A 26,217-nucleotide genomic window follows, 5' to 3' on the forward strand; every position below is an offset into this window, starting at 1 on the left:
TATGTATTGGTTTCCAGCCTTGTCTTTTCTGGGAAAAGATTTCCTGGAACAAATAACCAAGATGTTGACATGGGGGTCTACAGTCATATTGAAGTTATCGTGACAAAGATAGTCTCAATTCTCAGTCCTTTACTTGTGACTTGTTAAAGGAGATGCAAAGCCGTTTATTCATCAGTTTGATTGTTTGCTAATTAAGCAATCTGCAAAATATTTATTGATTTCCTACAGTGAGTCGACACCAGGCTAGTAGTGCAGCAGATCTTCCTATCAACCATTCTTTCCTTTTATCCCAGGTGCCTTCCTTAACTTACTCAGCTATTCTATATCTTCTCTTTTTTAAAATCCCTGCAAACTCCTTTTGTTACCAAGCTCATACAACATTTTGGAATCTTTCCCCCTCTCCTCTCCTGCCCCTTTAAAAAATATATATATATATTGACTTTTAGCTTTTTCTTAGCTTATTCCAGAGTTTCTCAACCTTGGAACTACTGATATTTTGAGCTGGATAGTTCTTTGTTGTGGAGGGGCTTCCCTGGATTCTGCCTACTAGATGTTAGTCACACTCCCTTATGCCCCAATTGTGACCATCAGAAATGTGCCAGACATTGTCAGATGTCCCAAAGGAGTCAAGATTGCCCTCACTGGTTGAGAACCACTAGCTTAGTCCATTGCTTGGATTTTGTGCAATGAAGGGAAGTGTGAGAGCTGACCCAGCAAGTGAAAATTAATCTCTCCTAGAAAGAAGAGGGAAGGTTTTGTCTGTACACACGGTAATACTTTGGCCCAGTACATCTTTGCTGAGTGATCCTTCTCAAGAGTATCTATGATCATGCCAGTGCCCGTGGCCATCAGGATAGAATCCACAATATGGCTCAGTTCATCTTTCTCATCTCTCCACTGTCGCCCTCCCTAGCTCTGTCAAGTGAACTCTATAGGCATCAAACTCTTTTTAGGTTCTCTAACCAGTACTCGATCTCCTGCCTCCAGAATTGAGGGATTTTCTGTCTCAAATGATTCTCTCCCTTTCACTGACCTTTATTCCTTCAGTCTTAGCTTCAATATCTCTTCTTCCAGGCAGCTCTCCCTACTTCATCCTAGTCTAACGTAGGTGATCCCATAGCACTCTGTCCCTTCTCTGTCATAATAGGTGGTCACGATTTACTGGGATTGCTTATTTAATTGTCTGTCTTTCTTGCTAGGTTATCATTCCAATGAAAAAGATAGGACTATCTCATACACCATTGTTTATTTCCTCAGAACATGGAACTGGGTCAATTTTGACAAAAAAAATTTGTTAAATAAATTTTTAAAAATTGAGTTAATATACCAATTTGGTGAATAATGCATATGTTTTTGACAAGTTTTCAGTTAAAGTCTAAAAAACTACCAACTACTTATAGTATTAATGGGTTAATTGGAAGAAGAAATTCAACTAATTTCCTCCCCATCCTTTTAGAAGTTCAGAATTTCAACATATCAATAAAAAGGACACAGTATTGTGTATTATTCTTTGTCTTATTGTAAATTCAAAGTAAAACTTTTCTTAGGAAAAAAAGAAGCTGTTATTAACAAGCTATTTCTGCTGTTCTTTTAAATGAAATGATCTTAATGTTTAGCATAAATTTTATAAGTTGGAAGCCTACAAGTTGTATCCAGTCCACAAGTTGACTTTTCTGGGCTCACCCACTGTTCTTTTTTTTTTTTTTTAATAAGGAAATTTTAAAAAGTTGTTAGAAATGAAAAAAATCAGGATGTCACATAATAGTGTAGATTTCTAGTTTCTCTTAAGTGATCTAGCACTGCCATGATTTTCTCCTGGCACCCTTGCACAGGGTTGGGACAGTGGCTGCCCCTTGAGATGAGGTGTGTGCTCCCCATTTCTCTCTGTCCCCAGCCAGCCAGAGGCACTCTTTAGTGTCATTGGCCTGACCTCCTTGGCGTTTAACTTGTGACTCCAGTATTCAGTCTACTTTGTAAGTGAAATTAAGGGAGGGAAAGGTTAGCCAGTGAATGTTTGAATAAAATATGAGTGTAAGAACATCCAGGTGACAAGGATCTGGTAACAATTGTTATTAAAAGTGCCTGCCCATTTTACTGGATCTGAAGTTTAATTCTGAAAGGAAGCCCAACAAAATCCATTTTTATGCTACTAACACCAACACAGGTTGCAGAGGATGTGGGGAAGCTGTGAAGCTTCTTTGCTGAGACATACTTAGTCTACTTTCCTTAGCTCAGCAGGTCTGAGCAGAGATATCTTAATTCTTGCCTCTGAGGCACAGAGCAGCTCAGTTTCCTCTTGCTGGGTGGAGTATTTCCAACTTAGTACACTTTCTTCTCCAATGAATAACTTCCTCCTTTATATATTGGGACAGTAAAACTACAATGGCTCCTCTGGGCCCTGATGGGGGAGGCAGAAAAGTTGAGTTGTTGAATCCTGTTTGTCACTTACGTCCTTCAGATCCCCTGGGGTCCAGACTATTCTGATGGACAGATGAGGGTCAGTTCTGAATTCTAGCCAGGCCGGGGGGCGGGGGGTCATGGGATAAGTCCTTCATTTTTCTGAGGCGAACTTTTCTTCTCTGAAAACAGGAGAAATGATACTCTTTACCTCATCATCATACCTGTAGGCTGGCATACAATGCTTAAGGCTTTCGATAATCAGCAGTAGGTTTTATTATTATTACAGTGTTGTTGTTTTAAAGAGGGACTAGAATGAGCCCTGAAAAAGCATACAGGAATAATGAAGGCATATATATGAATAATGTGAACTCTTTGAAGGAAAGCAGTCTCTTTCTTTTTTTTAAAAAAATTACAATATTATTGTTATTGTCCATTGTGTAAGTGCTCTTATCTTTATTGGTGACTAAAAGCAGCTCTTGTGGTGTCTGTTTTCCTGAAGTGTGAAAAAGATTATAGAGGTGCATGCTGGAGGTCCATGTGCCCACAGCTCGAGGAGTGTAGGACCTGCTCACTCATCTCCCATCACATCGGAGTATGGCTGCTTTTCAGAGCAGGCATCATCCTATCCAATGAAATAGATCTTTATTTTCACAGTCTTTTCAGAGATTAGAAAGAGCAGAATTTCATTCATCATTGCCTGGAAAATAACTTTGCATTCAGAATTGTACCAAGAAGAGAAAAACAGGAGGCATCTTTTCCCCTCCATAATTTGATTTACTCCCAAATTTCTGTGTAGAGGACAATTGTCAGAGGTAAGAGAATGAGTTTCTAGACTCCATTCCTTGTAATTCCATCTTTTTCATAATTTTTATAGCATGTGCAATCGTGAAGTAACCAAGAGATTATTTTTCAGCTCTTATTTTACCATGATTCAAGCAAAAATATATTGCAACTTAATAATGTTAATGAAAGTAACTTGTGATGACAGGGAATACATAGAAAGGAATGTCATGGAAGCATACCTTAGCCCTGATCTTCTGAGGGAAGATATTTTAGAAAATGTCTTTTTTTTAACGTTCATAGTGATTCTTATGAGTATGAGAAAATTTGACATTTGAAAAAGGTAAATTTTGTAGGCTCCTTTGTATAAACAATGCTTAGAATTGTTAGCAATCAAAATGAAAAAAATCTCCTTCCAGTGGGATTACTCTAACCCACTTTTAGTATGTGGCCATTTTGTCAAGTGTAGATTTAAATCATACTGCTGCATTATGTGTGGCCATGTAAGCGTCTAAGGGCATCTTCTAAATGTTATGTTTCCAAGACCTACCACTGTGCGCTGGATTTGGAGTGCTTAGTCTGTACTTGCTCAGTGGTCCAGAGGGCATTTGTTCAGTCCGATGTGTTCTGCAAAAGGTGCTGGGTTCTGGGTAGGAAATGGGAAAACACTCAGACTCTGAGCTTAGCTATCAATACATATGAGAGTTTGCTGAATATAGAATATAATATTAAACTTACATTTGAAAAATAATATTATTCTAGTGCAGCATTTTCCATAGTATGTTCCCTGGGATATTAATAGGATGTTATAAAAAAAAAAGAGAGCATTGGAGTTAAGTAAGTTCGGGAAATGCTGATTAACCAAAGTTAAAGTGGACTTCACAGAGTGTTCTGCAAATTCCAGAAAGAGGAGTTCCCAAATTAATTCTACTTTGGAACATTTCTTCCCCCACTCCCAGTCCTATTTTCCCCAACGAGAGTACTTGTAGAACTGGTTTTCTCTGGAAATACTTTTTGGAATGCTTGGATTACACGTAATAATAAATTACCACAAACTTGGTTGTTTAAAACAATAAAAATTTATTGTCTGACAGTTCTGGAGGCCAGTTATCCAAAATCAAGGTGTTGGCAAAGCTGTACTCCTTCCAGAGGCCCTAGGGGAGAATCCTCCTTTGTCTCTTCCAGCTTCTAGTGCTCCAAGCATTCCCTGACTTGGGATAACTCCAGTCTCTACCTCCATCTTCAGTGGCCTTCTTTCTCTTCTACTGCCTGTGAGTCTTTTATGAGGACTTTTATTGTTCTATTTAAGAGCCACCTAGATAAACTAGGATGATCTCATCTCAAGATCCTTAATTACATCTGGAAAGGCCACTTTTTTTCCAAGTAAGGTCACATTCACAGGTTCTGGAATATGTGCACTTCTTTTTGGGAGCCACCATTCAACCTACTGCAGATACTAAATAGATTTTTCAAGATCGGAGATACTTAAGAAACTCCATAAGCAGCTAAGGAATTCAAACTTAAAGGACATGGGACACAAACATATTTTATCCAGCAACAGATGAATTGCTGTTAGTGAATGCTTTGGGGATAGGTGGAAGTGTTTGTGCATGTTTCTGGTCATTTGTGTGCTTACCCACAAGATCCAAAGTGCCTGGTGAGAAGAAAGTCAGGAGGGAAGAAATGCCCTCCTCCATGCTCTACTTCTAAATCTACAGAAGAAATTGGGACCATTCTGGTTAATGGTGACAGCTTCTAAAAGACTCAAATTCTGCTTTCTACGTGGGCATAAAGGAATCTGGCAATATGTTTGTCCTGATAGCATCCTTGCTCATCTTGTCTTTTGTATAAACTTGCTTGTATTTGAAATGCAGTGGAGTGGCAAGCTCACTTGGTGCATTTGGTTTCTTCATCATCAGAAGGTTGTAGTTTCTAGACATATTTTTCCCCTTCTGTCTCAGACAGTACTTCCTTTTAGATTACTGCTCTCATTTCTGGGTATTTCTTGTGTTTCAGCTAGATAGGATGCTGTCAGCACAACCGCACCCCCACCCCCTGCTGGTATAGCTGGTAATTGTGAAAGATAGGGCTATGATTTTTACTTATTTTCTATCTAAGACACTTCTATTTGTAAAACTAAATGTGATGCAAATTGCTGTCTGTATCCCCCCCTTATACTGCAGTGAAAATGCTTACTGTTTAAATGCATAAGTGCCTAGTGACCAGGTTTGCTTATAGGATATCAGGCTGCTCAGAAATAACTGTCCCTTAGTTTGTGGGTGGTTTGATGGGTTCCAGTGTTGTAGAATGTGAACCAACAAAATGGAATCATAAAACCATAGAATGGAAGATTTGGAATTGGATCAGTAAGTTCAATTTCCTCATTTTACAGATGTGAAAATGGTGGGAACTCCCAATCACCAATTGTTACTCTTTGAGCCACTCACTTATGATTTCTCTCATAAAATAGTAGAACTCTGAACAAAGAAACCACTGCTGGAAGAATAATATAGTAGGATATGATTGATTCATTGCACACATGGTAAATTGATTTACACACACACTCAACAGATACATACACATACACACACTGAAAATTTGCAGGATGAAACATATTTTCCATATCAAAATGTTCCCTGCCATAATAGTGTGTGATCACAGTAGATATTTTCAGGAGCAACGATGGTGAACCCAGAAAGAGATGGCTGTTCGTTTTCTTGTAGGGAAAAAAAATGACCAAAGAATGTATATAACATGAGCTTAATTTTTTAAGCATCATGACAGTTCTTGCTTCTGGCTTAATTGATTTTTGTAACAATCTTGCTTCTGGCTTAATTGGTTTTTATAATGATCATCTTCTTCACTCCTGGAGCTCAGTTTATTTCCAGCTCCATGTTCCTTAGTAACAAAATGCTTTCAAGTTGGAAGAGTCTGTAACAAGTCCCAACAGAGAAACAATTGCTTGCTTTGGCCAAGGTAAATTTGCACAGGGTTTGGTGTTACCACCCTTTTCACAATCATTTATGCTCTACCTAAAAGTCAATGATGTGAAGCCTCAACTTGGCTTAAAAGTTAAAGTGTTTCTAAATTCAACACACACCCTACTGGGATGTGTTAAGGTGGAACTTTAGTAGTGAACCTTTTTTTCCTTCAACTGTTTGTATGTGTAAAAGATGTTTCTGAGTATCTTAAGATAGGAGAATTGTTTTCACTATTTTAAAAAGCAAATCGATGAAAACTATTTCTGTAGTAAATATTTGGCTCATGTTGAAACATCATAGCATAAGACTATGTAGATGGAATGGTGTGTGTCTGTGGGCGACATTTTTCAGAATTTTATTATTGATGACTTTTTGTTCAGGGCATTTTAGACATGAATGGAAAATAGAGCTATTGTTTGCTGCCACATGTTATATATTACATATGTTACATATTACACATACATACGTATGTAATATGTAGTATATAATATATGGCAGCAAATAATATATGTTATAAATTATTATTTATATATAAACATCATTATATAGTATATAGAATTTAACATATAATATGTAAACATAGATATAGTATATGAGTATATATAATATGCAAATATATAAATCACAGCTCTAACATGTTAGCCTGGAGACTCCTCAGAGCATCTATGTTTTCACCTGTAAACAATGCCCACCAATACCAGTGTGTCAGAAAGGATAAAATACGTATCATAATTTTGCAACTTTTATCTTTTTTTGCTTCATACTGTATTCTTCTTGACTCCTGTGGTTGTTATTTATGGTGTTCAAATATTTCCAACTTTCTTCTTTCTGAGCTTGATTCATAGTGGGTCTTTTGGAGTTTGGTAGACATGTGCTCCAGTCTTGACTTTGCCATCTATAATCTGTGTGGCTCTAGTCTTGTAAAATGGAGAGCAATAATTCTCCCTGTCTCAAATGAGCACATGGAGCTGCTTCACAGGTGTTAGCTAATGTTAACATTGTCGTTATCAGTGATAGCTGCTAAAATATAACATAAAGTACGCTAATGACTAAATTTACTAATCATATATGGATTATGGAATGTATAATTATCATGATAATCATAATTTATGTTGCTATTCACTATTAAACAACAGCCATTGTTCATTGATTGTTGCTACTTTCTTAGTGCATTTTAATGAAGCACCTTGCAAGTCATGTTTCAATTAATCCTTGTGGTATTGGAAGTGCTATTATCCTCATTTTATGGATGGGAAAACTAAAGTGTTGAGAGATTGTATCATTCTCTTGGTCATGGCGAGTAAGTGGAAGGTTAAGATCTTAATTTGAGAAGTTTAGCTCAATAGCCCCTATTACTCTTTCCTGTCTTTGAACAATGTATTTTGCCTTAGCTTACAACTGGAGTTGACTAGTGTGTTAATTTAATCCTTCTTTTTATCACTTATGTAACTGAACATGTAGTAGGCATTTAATAAACTCTTATTTAGTTGCTTATACATCATTCCAGAAAAATTCTGTGTACACACAAACAAATGTTCTTCTCTTATTCCCAATTGGAAACATATACATAATGAGACACACATTACATTTTACTTTTGGCTTCCACAAAAATTTTCTGCAGTTTGCATTTTGTCTTTTTTTTCATGAAAATATTTTAATTTGTATTTAATTTTATTTGTCTAGCTTTTCCTTTATGGCATCTGAGTTTTTTCTCTTGCTTGGAAAGAATCCCCATACTTGAAAAATAAAAAGGACTCCAATATTCTAGAATTTTTATGGTTAAATTTTTTTACATGTAACTCTTTTTTAGGAATTCATTTTTGTCATAAGGAGTTTGATAAGTTTTTACCTTTACTATTATTTTTCTAAATAGGTAGTCAGTTTTTAGCCATTATTAATTAAATAATCCATATTTTTTTCTACTGAATCTTGTACCACTATCATCATATACTAAATATCTGTAAGTATGTGAATTTATTGTGGATTTCTTCTGTCTCTTTCTTTCTGCATCAATACCAAGCTGTTTTAATTACCAAAGCTTTAAAATATGTTTTAACATCTGCATCACTTACCTCCTGGCATCATGAAAGTTTGGAGTAGATGATGACCTTAGAGGTCATTGAGCAAATTTTGTTGGTTTATAGAGGAGGCAGATGAGTTGCTAAGAAGCAGGTGACTTCCCTGAAGTTTCCATCCTCAGGTGCTGGCACAGCCAGAAATGAACTTGGGATGTAGGCTGGAGTGGATCCTGAACTAGAAGATGGAGCTTTAACATAGTCTACCACTTTAGCCCTAAGAGCCCTCAGAGCTTCAGTGTTTTTACTTATAAATAATACCTACCTCACGGGTGGCCCCTGAGGAATGCATAAGACATGCTGGCACATCACCTAACTTACTGCTAGCCACAGAGAACATCTCAAATGAATTTAGTTGACTCTGCACTAGGGCCTTCTGAATCTAATCCAGGGGTGTGTTCCCATTTCACCACACTCAAACATTTCATATCCATGTCATGCCTTAAAAATTCGATGGCTAAAAGATACTTGAGAACAATCTTTTCTAAAAGGAGAATATTGTTATGTGTTCTTAGAAAACACAGGTTCTGTTGTTAAACAGATGCAGGAAAAGGTGGGTCAAATCAAGTTAAGTAAGATCTTTGCTCTGGGGCTTCAGAACCTTTAGTATGATCATATCTACCATAAATCAGTGGGGCTCCCGTGTTTCTCAAGTTAGCTTTATCATAGAAAACAAACCTCCACTCCCCATTTAATTTTTGCACAACACCCAGAGGGATTTTTAAAAAACAAATACTCTTTACTTTAGAGAGGTATGTCTCACACTTGGGAAGAAATTCCTTTTAAAAGAAAAAAAAAACATTATGAACACCAAATATTGCTTTATGTAATAATTACTACTTATGTTATTAATTAGGTGCAAAGATAAGACTAGGCATAGCTCTTACAGAAGTATGAAACCAAAATTACACAATAAATGAAAATGCAGTGTCAAAGCATATAAAATTTAAATTAATAATACTAACTTTATATGGAAAATGATTGTGTTTGCTGGACATAAATTTACACTTGATATGAATATGGTGCCAACCACTATGGATCAGAAGCTAGCTCAGAAGTCTGCATAGTGGCATGCTGTGTGATAACCTAGTTTCCTTACTGATCACTGTTTCTGTAGTGCTGATAAACTCCTTGTTTGCATGTTCACCATGATGTCCCACGGCCAAGATTTGGAGGGATTATATAAAAAAATTAAGAAGTCCTTCTGTGCTTTCTTCGGTCCCAAAGGAAACCTCAGTAGAAACACAAAGGCAGATATTGAGATTTCTTAACAATCTTGTTCATAAGGGGTTATTTACACGATCTAGAATTAAGTTCACTTTAACTTTTGAGATAATCTCAAAAAGAAAAGACAACATAAAACTAATAGATCGTTGAACACAGGTCCCCATCCTCCAAGAGTATGGGCCCTGATTTGAGAGCCATGACTTTAAAATATGGGTTTAATTCTCTTTTAAAATAAAAGGACTACAGTTCCTAATTTGTTAGTCATTTACAAACATGTCAAGCATACCTGGATGGAGGTATGCTTATTTGGATTTATTAAAAAGCACTGACCCTGAGATCACAAAGTTATTACTTGATCTTGGTACTAAATTATCCGTGATTTAAGTTCTTTGGGCTTCAGTGATAGTTTAGAAAGTTCATGGCATATCTAAGTAGGACCAATATTTTAAAAATTTTATGTTAAGATACATTTTCATGTTTAAATTTGATGTGCTTACTTGGAGAGAAAGTACAAGGTGAATGATACATGGTGTTTTCTCAAACTTGTTTTTTTTTGGTAATAGTGTTTTGAAGATGGACTTTTCAAATGTTAGGAGGTACTAAGATTGATAGTTTTGCAAATTGGTTTTAAGTATTTAGAATTTATAACTATCATCATGTTGCAAAATAATATTGACTTTGGAATGGCTTACTTCCTTTTGTAGTAATTCAAAAATATTATGACAGCTATAGTTTTATAGTGAGCATAAAAACCAGTGAGGTAAGTTCAGTGAGGTAAGGTTAGTGTTGGAAGTTTTATTAACAAAAACTTTAAGTATTAACACATGAGTTACAATTCCCATGTGTTTTCAGAAATTTTCTGGAACCGAACTGAACATTAAATTTTGAACTTTGGACTAGTCTCTTAAAACCACCTAATTTTAGTGTAAGAAGTAGCCAAAAACTTAAGTATGAAAACAGGCTTTATAAAGTTGGCTGGGTTATTAACCCACATATGATATGAATTCTTCCATGTAGGTGATATGAAGCACTCTTTACCCAGCATTGTTTTCTTCAAGTAGGTGGCATGTGGGAGTTAGGTGTAATTTTTTGACGGGTAGGTAAGACAAAAATGCATCTTTACAACCTGAAAATCTCAACTGTGTTATTAACAAGCTGGTGATTGTAACTGAACTTTTATAAGCACAGCATGTGGTTATGCAATACTAAATATCCCTGAATTTTATTTTTTGAATTAAAATTGTATAAGAGAATAGACTTATAAGTTAAGAGTAAGGCTATTGTAAATTATGAAGCAATCTATAATACAGTCATTATTGTTTTTCATTGTGCTATTTAAATATCTTAAAGTATAATACAGGTCCCCCCCGCCCCAGTCAAATGTGTAAATTTTGGGTTGCTGGATGAAAGCCAGCACACAGAATTGGGATTATCTAGTCCTTCTTTCCCCCGTCATTATCACTCCACTGACTCCAATGATCAACCCGAGGGTTAATACATGATTGACATTAACTAGCCACCTTGAAGAGCTTAAGAGCATAATTGAAAAGACCAAATCTCTTGTTACTCATGACTGTGCAGGGGAGCAAGTCCTAACTAAAGATTGAAAACCAGGGACCCTTTTAGGAAAGGGATTTCTCTCAGTCTTCAGTTGTATAGCTGTTCGTTTCTTACAAGTTTTTGTTAGCTTAATCTCAGTGGGAGTAAATGCATCTAAGTGAGAGTAAATCTGTAAATATGCAGAAGATGTCCTAATCAGTCTTCTTGAAGAATGTTGATATAACTACAGGACTGCTCATCCACAGTCCTGTAGGTTATATTCTAATTCAGGTTCTGTTGTCTCAGGAGCTTCCAATTTATACAGCCATTTACCTTGTGGATGTTTCCTAGCATCTCAAGCTACATATACCTAGTCCTGAACTCTTATTTTCCTACCTTAAGTCTGATTCTCCCCAGTCTTTCCCAGAACAGGCAATAATTCCACTGTCTACTCCAGCCTGTTACCCAGGAGTTCCCTTTGATTCCTTCCTTTCTTCCATCCTCATATATACAAACCCTTACCTCTCCCAGCTGCCTGCTGATTGTATCTCAAAATATGTCTCAAACACAGCCATGTTCTCCTTCTCCACCACCTCCATCCTAGTTGTGGTGGCTGCTGTCTCTCCTCCAGTTGACAGCCTGTTCCTGACCTCCATCCCCACCCCCTAGTGTCTGTTAATAAACAGTGTCAAATTGTCCCATTCTTGGCCAACAAGAAGACTCTGTTGGTCTTCCATAGGTTCCTTGCTTTCTGGTTCAACAAGATATTCCATACTTATCTTATATTTCTACAGATACAGATCTGAAATCAATCATTGCTACAATAAAACTGGTTTCTTTCATTGAGAAATGGTTTTAAGTGACCGCATTTGAGGTGGGTGATCATTGCTATTGAGGTGGTCATTTTTACCTAAGCCTTTTTATGGACAAAGCTAGAAAATAATATTTTAAAAGAGAAAATACATCATGTGTTCATACTTATTAGTATTACAAGACTCTTTTTTAAAGACCCAAATTTACTAAAATCCAAAATTATCTTGAAAGCAGTGGAGCAAGTATAAAGTACAATTTACTTAAAGGTCAGTAAAGACCACTTAATGTTCCAATATGGGACAGTAAAGAGTAGCCATCAGTTAACTAAACCACTTTATTGAATACCAAGGGGTCAGCTCAAGTCTAATTTATAATAGCTGATAGACATTTGCTAAATCATGAATTTTATTATTTTGTATGCACACAAACACACAATATACACTTTTACCAATAAACACAGGTATCCACAAATTAGCCTTTTGTTATCCCAGCTTTTTTAAATAAGGCTTTTACATAAGTTCTTAGATTTTGTATTTGTATTACTTTCCCTCTTAACCCTAAAAATCATGTTTACTAATGATATTTATGTAATACTTACTTGCTCTACCTCAACTCCAGCTTCTCAAATACATGGTTCAGTAAGTCATGACCTGATGGTCTTGTTAAAAGGCTGTATCTCTAACTTAGGACAATGCCTGGCACAAAATCAATTCTTCATATTTGTTTAATGAACAGATGAATGAATAATTTTAGTTCCTGGAGATAAAAAGGGTACCTGCAGAGAAGAGAAATCTGAAACCAAAATAGCTGCAGAAGTCAAAGAGTGAAAAGATGTAACCCAAGCATAGGGTAAGAGATGGACATACCTTATCTGTATAGCTAGTTTTTCATGGTGCAGTTGCTGAAGGTCATTTTTTTCTGGAAGACAACTTTTCCTATAGTTACAGATTTGTGTGAAATAGTTTTTAAAAAGCAGTGATTATTCTGCATTTTTCTTTTTAACAAGACTCCAGAAAGATCTTGGCTAACTGAATCGCCAAGCCAATTAGGTAATTCTCTTTGTAGAGATCAGTAGCCTCTGATGCTGAAAGAAGGGAAGGCTGTAGGACTCCTGCCCCAATACCTTGCCCCCAGGTAGTATGTCATAGTCATACAGTCTCTCTGAGTGCTTCTTGAAGTTCCACCTCTCTGTCCTTTTGAGACTGTAAAAGGTTCATGCTAGGTCAATGTGATGATATTTTTTGTGGCAAGGCTCAGCCAACCTTGTTTGCTGTTGGTCCAGAATCCTTCCTGAAGTGTCTCTATGCAGGGGAGATCAAAATCTAAGAGTTAAAACTTTTGGGCTTACTAGAATCATAGACCTGCAGTGTCCAATATGGTAGCTATGAGCCACATGGGGCTATTGAACACCTGAAATGTGACTAGTTTTAACTGAGATATGCTGAAAGTATAAAATAAATGCTGGATTTTTAAGAGAATACTAAAAAAGTGTAAAATATATTATTAATATTTTATATTGATTACATCTTAAATAATATTTTTGATATCGTGGGCTAAATGTATTATTAAAATTAGTTTTACCTGTTTCTTTTTACTTTTTAAACTTGGCTGCTGAAAAATTAAAAATTACAGATGGGGCTTGCATCGTATTTTCATTGGACACACTGTCTTAAATCTTGTTTCTGGAAGGGTAAGGGTGCCCGTGCAACGTTTCTAGCCAATCCACACATCTCAAACACCACTCATTTCACCAAGAAAAGAATCACTCCTCACATCAATTATGTTAATTGACCAAATTTCAGATATTCATCAAATACAAAGAATATTGAGGCTCTTTTGGTAGCTAACTCTGGCATGTCAGCTTTTAACTGAAGTCTTTCATAGACTAATTAACTACCCCTGGAAAGTTTATTCACAGTTAGGAAATACACCCATCTGCTCACCCACCCAGACACCCTCTTCACATAGACACATGGATCATACTGTGTATACTGAAATATTTTAAAGTAAATGACAGACAATATAACACTCTGGTACATGTTAGAGCACAACATTTTATTTGCTGGTTTTCCACTTTTCCTGAGGGCTGTTGATTAGCAACCTTTATTGCATTCCTACAGTATATAAATCACAGGGTTAGAGGCTGTGGAAAGCAGAAAAATAAAATATAATAACAATAGCAAAAATTTATTGAGTGTGTCTAGGTGCCAGGCACTGTGCTAAGTGCATTACATATGTTATTTAATTTAATCCTTGAAATAACTTGATGAATGAGGTTGTCTCATTATCCTCATTTTGGTTATAACACTTTAATTTTGTTCCCTGATATTCGGAAGGCCTGTGGGTAAGTCCATGGCCACTGCTGCGAGTTGCTTGAACACCTATATTTGCAATGCAGAGACTGCAAAACAGGTTTGTCTGCTTGAGCCACTTGATAAAATCTGAAGTTCAAATCCATGCACTTAAGGAGACTCTTCCTCTTCGATCTCTTTCTCTCTTCTCCCCAAGGTCTTGATTTTTAACTTCTGTGTTAACTCCCTAGGCTTCTGCTACTTCTTTTTTAGCTCTGTCCTTTACTTTCTGTCCCTTTTCCTCCTTCTTTGGACTTGGGGTGAAAGGCCAGGAAAAGTAGATTTTGAGGTCTTACACATAGAAAGAGCAGAGGGAGGTACAATGGCCCTATTTCATTCAGGTTCATGGTAACCTCTAAGACAAACCTTCCTAGTTTTAAGGTGCCCACTTTTTAGCAAAACAAAAGCAAATTATTATAATAATTGATGAGTGGTTTAACACATCGTACTGGAAGTCGAACCCCTGTTGGGGATGGTAGGAGAGGAGGCTGGAGGTTATCCTGCTTCTCCTGGTCACTTGAGGATCCCGATTTATGGAGGTTCTGCCATGTTGTAGCTCTACCTTCAAGATCTCTGAGGAAGGGAAAGGGTATGGGGATGACACAGGCAGGAAGTGATGTATGTTGTTTCTGCTTACATTTCATGAATAAAACACATGGCCCCATCTTCCCACAAAGGGGCTGGGAAAGGAAATCATCCCTGTGTTCAGGAAGGAAAGGAGAATTGGATGTGAGTGAGAACTAGTGGTTACTACCACAGCAAGTTTTATATTTTAGGTTATTTTTAGTGTTTGTGTCTTTGGAGGCTGTGTACATTATGCATACTTACAACTTTGAAACTTTCTCCCCATTTGAATGATTGCAAGTTGAATCAAATTCAAATATACTCTTAACCCAAGTCTACTATTAGGAAAAACAAACAAATGAAACTTTGAATGGGAAGTAAAACTATATTGGAAGCGTTTGTGTGTGTTCCAGTTTCTTTTTCTTTTAAAGTTGTTCTTTGTGATAGCATGTTTATTCAGTGCCTGAAGTGTTGTCAAGTAAGTAGTATTTAATCTGTGAAAATTTTCAAGTGGCCCCTTTTTCTTTCTCAAGTGTTTTTTTTTTTTTTCTCTCAAGTGTTGCTGTAGTCATTTTAAGATTGAAATGAACCATTTGATTAAAAAAATTATTTATGGCACATCAAGTAACACTTGGTATTCTGTCACAACATTGAAACCATTTGTGAAGGCCCATGTAAAATATGAAAGAAAGGTCAGAAGGCTTATGTATAGGACTTCTAGAAACATACCTCACCATTGGAATTGGTTATAATTCCTGGGTGCTGACATGAAGATTAATAATGTTTAACTCTGATTTTGGCAATTTTTGCCAATTTCATTGCCATGGTCCTTTTCTTTCAAGTTAATACCTGGAACTGAAGTGATAACAAGTGTTTCATGTTTTATACTGCCAGATAAAAGGTTAAATTTTCATATGTTACATGCTCTTTAACGTACACACACAGATATACGCACAACTGGATCAGAAAGAAGTGAGTAATTCACCTAAAATGAAAAGATTGTCCCAATTTTTCCTTCTGGTGACTGGTCCCCATGCAGTTAAGTCATATGTAAAAATTGGAAATTAAACCTGTGGCTCTTTGTGCCCTGACTATATCATACAGTTCTAATTTTCTTTTGTTTTTCTGGGAAATGATGGTGTTCTTTGCTTTGCCAAGTTTTATTACTGAGTCAACTGCCAAAGTTTAAGAGAGAGAGTCAAGGGCTCTTAAAATTATTTGGTGTTGAGCAAAGAGGCAGAGATAGGTATTTCATATTCCCAAACATTTTAACTTTTATGTCTCTACCTGATGTTGGAATATAACCTAAACTTCAAGGCTTTTCTGATTCTTTTAAACATGATGTGCATTGTCTAGTTAAGTTTGAATGTTAGTGAGAGGAACTTTAATCCTACAGATTGATACTCAGTTTGGAACTACAGATTCTAATTTTTAGTAGACTATATTCTTTCTGGCCTGATCTTCCCTGTATTTAAACTTCTGTGCATCAGAAAGCCTGTGCGCCTGCTTGTGGTTTTGCACCATCTGGAAGTTAAAATTTGACTTTAGAAATGATGTCATACTTGCTTACTGCAAACTGGGCTAATGTTGGTTGAGAATTGGATGCAGTTCAGGTCAAAGTTTTGTCTTGAAAAAAAAAGATCCTTAAGCTTCGTTTCTTGATTCTAGGAAACTGTGCAAAGCTGTAAAGATAGAGTGAAGGTGATTGAAGGACACAATTCAAGTTCCTTTGAAGCTAAGTACATGCTTTGGGGTATATGGAAAATAAACTGCCAAACAGAAGACCTCAGCTGGCACAGACTGCCTCTTGCCATGTAGAGTTTGGGTGTTGTGAGTAGTGTGTTGATCACGACCATCCTTACTCTCTATTTTATTCCTGGGAAAATATTCTTACAGCTAGGGTTGCTTTTTATCTCTTCTGGGCTCAGTAAACTGGGGCAGGGCACTGATAGATCACACGTGGTGAGAAGATGCTAGAAATGTTAAGCTTATTATTTACCAATACAGAGTCTCTCTTTCTATACTCTCTCCAGCACCACTCACTACCTCCCATATTGTAATTTATTTATATCACAGTTTTGGATATTGGGCATTTCCTTTGGTCCAGATATAGACCATCCATCTTTGATAGCTAGAATGGGACCACAGTTTCTTCTCAGATTTACAGAGTCCTTGTCAGCCTGTGTGCAAATCTAGAATTAAATGTAACCCCTTCTAACCACTGTTATAATCTCGAGTGCTCGACATGTTCTGCCAGTTTCCAAGGAACCCACTAAATGCCATCCTTTATGTATAAACTAAAGATCATATTTTTTCATCAGGTAAAATGAAAACCCAAAGAGAAGTATTGCTGTTATTCCAGGTTGGTAGATGAAAATAACTTTAAACAAAGATAGGCCACTTCAGAATCTGGGATGTTTAAGCCTTAGTGCAACTGGCATGAATTTTCATTTAGGAGTAGGCATGAATATCTCCTTCACCTCCCAACCCCTAGATCTCTACCGCCAGTATGTCAGAAGAGCCATAGCTATCAGATGTTTGAAGAATCTGCAGTTCTTACCTTCTGCAGGCACGGAATGTCCTCTCTTTCTCATAATGCACTCAGGATCATTTTGCCAACAGGAATTCAAGCACTCTTCGTCCCCTCTTCCCTTGCTGGGACCTCCCAGCTTCATCCTCCTCTCTGGGACAGAATCTGGAAAAACACTCTCCTCACTCACCTACCCATCACCTTTGACCTTTAAAAACACAACTTTGGCAGCCCTTTCTCGGAAAGGGGTGGAGAATAGGAGATTCAACCTCAATTACTTTTTTATCTCTACTATCATTATCCTTCCCTGATGCATTCTGCCTAAGACTGATTCCTGACTTTAAAATCATAAAATGTCAGGCACTTAGGGATGATCTGTTCTTATCTCTTTGTTTTATGAATGAAGAAACTGAGGCTGGGAGGCTGGGTGTGGGGAAGTGAGAATTATTGTCCTGATACTCACAGGCAGATAGAAGTAGAACCTGGCCTAAAACCTAAGTGCCCTCTTTCCATTGTTCCAAGTTGCCTTTTGATTCCATGTCCTTGTAGTATTTACATGTCTGTTTGTTTTGGCTTATTACGATATTCCTACATACTTTAAAAAAAAACTTTATCTTTTTTCCTTTTAATCCAAATTTTACTAGTAGTATAATGAGCAAATGTTCAACAAGATTTGCTGTGAGATGGAGCAGCCTCCAACTTACCCCTGTCCCATTTCTTCTTCCTCAAGACCACCTGTTTTAACTCTATGCCTGGTTATATGATATCTCTGAATAACGTCCTTGCATTGTTATTTCCTGATGGTTGACGTAGCTACTATCAATCAAATTTCTGTTATGGAGAGTGAGGATTAAAGTCTTCCATCACCCCAATCGCCCACATCACCCATGTAAACTTTTTTTGCACATTTTTTGGAATTATTTTTGAAATGTTAACATTAAAAAAATAAAATTTATGTTTCCTCATTTTCTTACCAACATTTGAAAAGCAGGAATTATAATAAGATAAAATTTTGAGCTAAGATAGAAATAGGATTTTTTTTTTGCATGCTTTGTCTTTTTTTTCTTTAGTATTTGGAGAGCAGTCATTCATAAAGCTGGAAAATGGGTGTCATTTCCACAGCATTTTCTTCCTCTAGCAGCATTTGCTTCCTCTTGGCAACATGTCTTTTTCTAATTCAGGAGTGTTTCTCTACGTGTCAGTCTTGTTCTCCCAGATGTCCGTGGCATGGCTCATTGTGTTCTCCGTATTCCTGGAAGATACTGCACAGCATGAGCAGTGTTGTGCCCACCCTGGGCTCCCAAAGACACGGAGAATTAATGTGCTTTGTTTCTCAGCTTTTGGTTTCACAACATGGAGAAGTACTACTGTTTTATAATGTCTTATTTCATATAAACCTTATACTTTAAAAAAGTATTTCACTGTTCAGGCATACATGCAACAGGACTTCAAGGTGGTTTAGTGTAGGCTGTTAAAATGCCTAGCATGGAAGTACCCATGAGCAGTGTTTGATCATGCTGTGCTCAGAAGGCATACTACTGCCCCATCCTCCTCCCAGGGCAGGACTGATGGTTACTGATAACCTCTGAGTAAACCTCAACCTTCTTTCTTTTTCCTAATCTCAGGTAGATGCACTGAGATTACGACTAGAAGAGAAAGAATCTTTTCTCAATAAAAAAACGAAACAGCTGCAGGACCTCACGGAAGAGAAGGGTACACTGGCTGGAGAGATTCGTGACATGAAGGATATGTTAGAAGTGAAGGAAAGGAAAATTAATGTTCTTCAGAAAAAGGTGAGTAACTAACATAAGCCCTTCAGGTTGAGAATTGGTATCACCCATGTTTTGTCTTTTCAGAGAAATTTTGAGCATGTGGAAAAGAAGAAATTATTCAAGAATTTTGGATTAGGGAGTGTAAACTTTAAACTTACTGATATGTAACTGACTTGTGGTTGTAACATAGCATTTTTAGCATGGCCTGATGAATTTTCTATTTGATTACCTGAAAACTAAATAGTGATTTTTTTTTCTTTTGCCAGCTTAAGCATGCAGATAATTTTACAAACTTAGATATAAATCTAAAGTAATAAAAAGTCTAAAATTTAGTTAATTTTTCCTTTTTCCTTACTGAGAGTTGAGCAGTGTTTTTTTTTTTAATATATATATTTTTATTGAAATATAGTCAGTTTACAATGTTGTGTCAATTTCTGGTGTGTAGCATAATGCTTCAGTCATACATGAACATACATATATTCATTTTCATATTCTTTTTCACCGTAAGTTACTACAAGATGCTAAATATAGTTCCCTGTGCTATACAGTATGAACTAGTTGTTTATTTATTTTATATATGTTTGTTAGTATCTGCAAATTCAAACTCATAATTTATCCCTTCCCACTCCCTTCCTCCCTGGTAACCATAGTTTGTTATCTATGTTTGTGAATCTATTTCTATTTTGTAAATAAGTTTGTGGGGGTTTTTTTGTTTTTTTAGATTCCACATATAAGTGATATCATATGGTATTTTTCTTTCTCTTTCTAGCTTACTTCACTTAGAATGACAATCTCTAGGTCCATCCATGTTGTTGCAAATGGCATTATTTTATTATTTTTTATGGCTGAATAGTACGCCATTGTATACATATACCACAACTTCTTTATCCAGTCATCTGTTGATGGACATTTAGATTGTTTCCATATCTTGGCTATTGTAAATAGTGCTGCTATGAACATTGGGGTGCATGTATCTTTTTGAATTAAGGTTCTTTCTGGATATATGCCGAGGAGTGGGATTGCTGGCTCATATGGTAAGTCTGTTTTCCATAACGGCTGCACCAGACTACATTCCCACCAACAGTGTAGGAGGGTTCTCTTTTCTCCCCAGTCTCTCCAGCATTTATTGTTCATGGTCTTTTTAATGATGATTGTTCTGACTCCTGTGACTTGATACCTCATTGTAGTTTGGATTTGCATTTCTCCAATCATTAGTGATATTGAGCATTTTTTCATGTGCCTATTGGCCATTTGTAAGTCTTCATTGGAGAATTGCTTGTTTAGGTCTTCTGTCCATTTTTGGATTGGGTTGTTTGTTTTTTTATTATTAAGTTGTATGAGCTGGTTATATATTCTGGAAATTAAGCCCTTGTCAGTCTCATCTTTTGCAAATATTTTCTCCCATTCCATAGGTTGTCTTTTTGTTTTACTTATGGTTTCCTTTGTTGTGCAAAGCTTATAAGTTTAATTAGATCCCATTTGTATATTTTTACTTTTATTTCTATTGCCTGGGTAGACTGCCCTAGGAGAACATTGCTAAGATTTATGTCAGAAGATGTTTTGCCTATGTTTTCTTCTAGGAGATTTATTGTATCTTGTCTTATATTTAAGTCCTTAAGCCGCTTTTCATTTATTTTTGTGTATGGTATGAGGGAGTGTTCTAACTTCATTAATTTACATGTGGCTGTCCAGTTTTCCCAACACCACTTGCCGAAGAGACTGTCTTCTCCATTGTATATTCTTGCCTCCTTTGCCACAGATTAATTGATCGTATGTCTGCGGGTTTATTTCTGGGCTCTCTACTCTGTTCCATTGATCCATATGTCTGTTTTTGTGGCAATACCACACTGCTTTGATTACTGTAGCTTTGTGGCATTGCATGAAGTCTGGGAGGGTTATTCCTCCAATTTCATTCTTCTCCTTCAGTATCACTTTAGCAATCCTGGGTCTTTGTGATTCCATATAAATTTTAGGATTATTTGTCCTAGTTCTGTGAAAAACGTCAGGGGTAATTTTATAGGGATCACATTAAATCTGTAGACTGCTTTGGGTAGTATGGCCATTTTAACAATATTAATTCTTCCAATCCAAGAGCATGGGATATCTTTCCATTTCTTTAAGTCATCTTTAATTCCCTTAGTCAGTGTTTTGTAGTTCTCCACATATAAATCTTTTGCTTCCTTGGTCAGATTTAGTCCTAAGTATTTTTTTTTTTGGTATGCAATTTAAAAAGGGATTGTTTATTTACTTTCCTTTTCTGATATATCATTGTTAGTGTAAAGAAATGCAACTAATTTCTATATATTAATCTTGTATCTTGCTACCTTGCCAAATTCTTTTATCAGCTCCAGTAGTTTTTATGTGGAGCCTCTGGGGTTTTCTGTATATAGTATCATGTCATCCGCATATAGTGACAATTTTCCTCTTCTCTTACAATTTGGATCCCTTTTATTTCTTTTTCTTGTCTAATTGCTATGGCTAGAACTTCCAATACTATATTGAATAAAAGTGGTGAGAGTAGGCATCCTTGTCTTGTTCTGGATTTTATTGGGAAGGTTTTCAGCTTTTCACTGTTGAGTATTATGCTGGCTGTAGGTGTTTTATGAGTCTTAAAGGTATTTTAGGTGCATTTTTTATTTACATAAACTTTAGTAGCTCCTATCCTGTCACACTCATACAAATTTTAGTGGGGGAGGGGTTATGTTTACACCCAATACTTAATTGGAATCAGAGAATATATAATAAGTTGTAATACAGTTACTTAACACAGAAGATGCTTTATCTCATTAAGGTTCTTCTTTACTCCCTTCTTTCAGTAATTTGTAGAATTACTGTTTGCTACTGTGTACAGTTTTGATGGGACCATAGGGTCCGCTGCCTTCCCCAAGGAAAAGTGTAGGCAAGAAGAGAAACCAACTCCTGCTCTTTTAAGAAAAAGAAAGTGTATTGGAAACATATAGGGCTTTTAGATTAACAGGCAGGCAGCATGGAAACTGGGCAGGAACTAGTAGGAGGAAGCAGGAACTGGCTGGCCAGAACCCTGCCATAGACAGGCATGTTGCCAGACACCCATGCTACCGCTACAGGCAAATGGAATCTAACTGGCCCTCCTCTTGGTGTCATTTGTCACCAGTACCTCTCACCTTGTTTTTATCAACAGTATCTTAGCTATTTTTCCTGCTTTTATCCTTACCTTTTGTACAGGCTGTTCTTAACATAGAAGCTGGAGTAATCCTTTTAAAACATAAAACAATTCTTATCACTCTCTGACCAAAACTCTCCAGTCACAACCAGCTATATAATTTGTAGGTCCCGGTGCAAAATGCAAATGTGATGCTCCTTGTTTGAATTTTATTGAGATTTATCAGGATGTTAGTAACAGAGCATTAAACCAAGCATGGGGCCTTTCTGAGTGTGGGCCTTCTGCATCTATATAAGTTGCATGCCCATGAAGCCAATGTTTCCATCCTCAGTGGCTTCTATCCTTACTCTCAACAGTAAGGTGATCTGATAGATCATGTTATTTATTTCTGTCAAGGTCTTTACAGATAAGGCCCTGGTCACTGTCTCCCCACTTTGCAGCTCCAGCTAATTGATATAGATAATTAGAAGAGGGCTGGGAAGAGATGACTAAGGACCCTTTGAATCAAAGGACTTTCTAGGGCAGGTGAGACTTAACAGAGAAATAGTTACAGTGGCAGTTCTTGTAGCAATACTAAGAATTTAAAAGAAGACTTTTCATATAAAATCCCAGCAGAAAATGATAACAAAAGCTGATGTTTATTGAACTTAGGTTGAACACTGTATGCTAGACACTCTGCTATACTCATTATGTGCCCTATTTACTTTTTACCATAACCCTGTGAAGCAAGTATAGTTATTGACCCCAGGGATACTGAGGCTTATGGTAGGCTTGCCCAAGGTCATACAACCTAGATACAAGTTTTTTTGTCTTTAGGAAAATAGAATAAAATAGTTATTGCAGATTAAGAGAATAAGCTTCATTTTCCTTTGGCTCTGAAGTTTATAATGATGACTCCATGTGTGAAAGTGAATCGACGAAGAACACCACAATTGCTGAATCAGGAGTTGAAACTAAGCTCTCTCATTCTTGAGAAATGAATGGCAACAATTTTCTAGTAATGATTTTGGGAAGGCACTTTCAGTGCAAAAGTGGCAAATGGCCACTTTTGCTGATGTGAATATTTTGCAAAATTTCTGTCTTTCCCCTACAGCCAGACTCAAAGGAAGTTCTAGAGCAAAGCCTGTTGTGTATTACGGCTCCCTTGGAAAATGTGATCACAATACCACTTATTTAAACCATGGAGATAATGGATTTGAAAATACTTCATGTGTATTTGGAGAGGTTGTTTAGCTTCAAGTTTTTTTTTTTTTCCACTGAGTATTTACCAATACATTTGGGGAGGAAATAGAACCACTGGCAACATAGTGAAGGGGCATGAATACCACTATACCTCCAGTGTGAAAGAGAAATAATCCTTTAAGAAGTGATGCACACAATTCAGGAACCAACTCAAAATGTGGAAATAATACAGAAACTGATGGGCTAATGGAACATTGTCTTTGGACTGGAGACTCCGTACAGTTTTGATCACATTCAGTATAATTGGCTGTTTTAGGGCAGGCCTGGATTGGAATAGCATAAGCTTTGGATTAGGGTGTGTTAGCATGGAAGAATAATAAACTCATGTCAATGTCAGAAGTGCAGTATTACTTAATATTTCTTTCTCGTAGACTCTTTGGCAACCAGCACTGTGCTTTGATGCCAGTAGAACTGGGTATGCTCCCTTCATAGCCATGTTTAACCTGGCGAAGCTAGGTTTGCACCTCGTATCCGTCAGCTCTGCCTTCAGAGTACTGGGTCTCAGAAGTCTTGTGCGCTCCATCAGCCACTTGCACAGGTCATATGTCTGAGCAGCAGGAACAGACACAATGCTCTAAGCATTTTGTTACTTGAGGAAGGAAGTGAAATTGAATAAACAGAGAACCTCAGGTGGCATAATATCTCTGACCAAACTTTTGTAGGAGAACAGACGTCATCAAGAATGGATTTGGTCGCCATGTTTTTGGCTCTACCCCATAATTCCAAGAAATGGAGTTCTTTTAGTAGAGGTCAAAAATATGCATGTATGAAAATTGTTGAGTGAATTATCCCCTTGTGGCTATGATATTGAAGTCAGAGAAGCAGCACAGTTTTCATGCTGCAGCCATAGCATTCTGTTCCCATACCTGAATTCAAACTTCCACTGATGAAGTACTACCTGAATATTGAGTTTTTGTAGGAAACGTCATAAAACCTTGATGACATTGTACATTTGGAAAGTATATAATGTCCAGTGTATAATTTTAGAACATGGTAGCAATATTTGTACCAGATCAAATTCAGACTGTTGTGTAACTCATAGATTCTTGCAGCATAAACTTACTACCCAAGAAATTTTTTCTTCAAGCCATTAAGTTAGACAAAAATTCTATCTCAATTTTCATTCTAGTTCTCAGTCCCACAAGCAATGTGAATTTATAGAGCAGAGGTACTTTATTTATTAGTGGTAGAAAAACAGATGGTGATATCTCTGGAAGCCAAGTTCACTAGCTGCTTACTGAGCTTCATAGATTACCCTATGGGTTGGAAAAGGCAGGGAGAGGGGCATGTAGTTGGCTCCTGGGAGTGGTGTATATGGACCTACACACTTTAACAGCTTTATTCTACCCATTGGAAATGTGATGGTGAAAATTCTGAGTGATGAGAGAGGTAAGAATGCTACAGGAGTATGTTTACTAGCATACTGGGTTGCTTCATGTAGTTTATATATATATATATATATATATATTTATATATATATATGTAATATCTGAGAAGATGACTATGGAACATAGAGATTTCCATGTTAGTGTAAAATTGACTTAAGGTACAGAGGACTTTTTGACTCAACTGAGTTCTTTCTCAGTGTTAAACATCCAGTTGAACTTTTATATTTATTATTGGCAAACCTCCTAATTTCCTCCTAATTTTTTGAACATGTGCAAAATCATAGTCATTTTGCATTTACTGAGTGTCAGTCATTCACTACCCTAGGTCCTGGAGGTTTAAAGAGAAATAAGACATTCTTTAGTCCTCAAGAAGCTATGATAGTCTGGTTGGGGAGATGGACTTGTATAATGTGGCATGATACCAGAAGCAAACCACTTGATGGACGCAAAGAGCAGAAACTAATTCTGGTTACCTTAAGCAAAAGGGAATTTACTGCAAGAATGTCCAGAGCCCCAGTTTCTGGCTGGTAGAACCATATTAGGGATGATTAAGAACCAGGGCAGCTCTTGGAGACCAAGAAAAAGGAGACAGTGCCCTGATCGCATAACCAGAAGTGTCTGGTCAGGTGTCTTCTCTGCTGATGGCTGCCCTCGCACCCTCGCCACTCTGCCCTTACATCCTGCTGTTGGTCTAGAGTTCAAGTACTAGGACAGAGCTCCAAATTTCACACATGTCTCTCATTAGCAGGATCTAACCAGACCCTCCCAAAAAGGAATCTGGGAAATGTGATTCCAAGCTTTACACCTGAGCTTTCCACTCAGTTACTGTGTCAGTTAGGGAAGTCTTTGTTAACACTGTAGGCTGGGAGCAGTTTTACACTCTTTGAGAACCATTTCTTGTTTCAGTTTGAAATTATGCATCCCTTTAGTGAATGTTGGCTTCCCTCCCAGGGCTAAGCTCCTTGAGTGTCCGAGCCATGAGCATCAAGATACCTCCAGCTCCCCGCAAAATTCTTTGCAGGTGATGGTCCTCCGTCAGTATGCATTTGATGAATAAATTGCATCAGTAAATTCTGAATGAATGAGAGCTTGGGAGAAGAGAAATCACTTTGAGATCCATCCCTGGCCCAAGAATATTGTTAGCTGTGAGAAGAGTCATTTGCCCCAGTGAAATGTCAAACCCACTTGTTCCCAGGACAGTATGTTTTGTGTAGCCTGCAAGATGGAACCATCTTATGAATAATAAAACACAGATAAGGAAATTATTATTGCTTTACCCACATCTAAAACCTCCAGCCTCTGTTCCATTACCCTGGGAAGGTAAAAACGGATGAAGACTTGAGTAAGGGAGTTTAGCCACTCTTCCTTCATTTTCCCTTTTCATGAAAAGAATATATGACATTTATAATAGAA

General features: G+C 37.0%; 1 protein-coding gene across 3 annotated transcripts in view; it reads left to right on the top strand.

Moving 5' to 3' along the window:
* ERC2 (ELKS/RAB6-interacting/CAST family member 2) overlaps nucleotides 1–26,217 on the top strand; it is an 875,964-nt gene that overhangs the window by 317,507 nt on the left and 532,240 nt on the right. For all 3 annotated transcript variants that reach the window (XR_012499973.1, XR_012499974.1, XM_074344641.1), the window contains exon 7: nucleotides 18,886–19,053. Coding sequence is in view for 1 of the 3 variants with exons in the window: in XM_074344641.1 (XP_074200742.1) it covers nucleotides 18,886–19,053 (168 nt within the window). In the remaining 2 variants the exon portion in view is untranslated. The remainder of the gene's footprint in view (nucleotides 1–18,885; nucleotides 19,054–26,217) is intronic.

This window comes from Camelus bactrianus, chromosome 17, assembly GCF_048773025.1.
Source record: "Camelus bactrianus isolate YW-2024 breed Bactrian camel chromosome 17, ASM4877302v1, whole genome shotgun sequence".
Taxonomy (NCBI): domain Eukaryota; kingdom Metazoa; phylum Chordata; class Mammalia; order Artiodactyla; family Camelidae; genus Camelus; species Camelus bactrianus.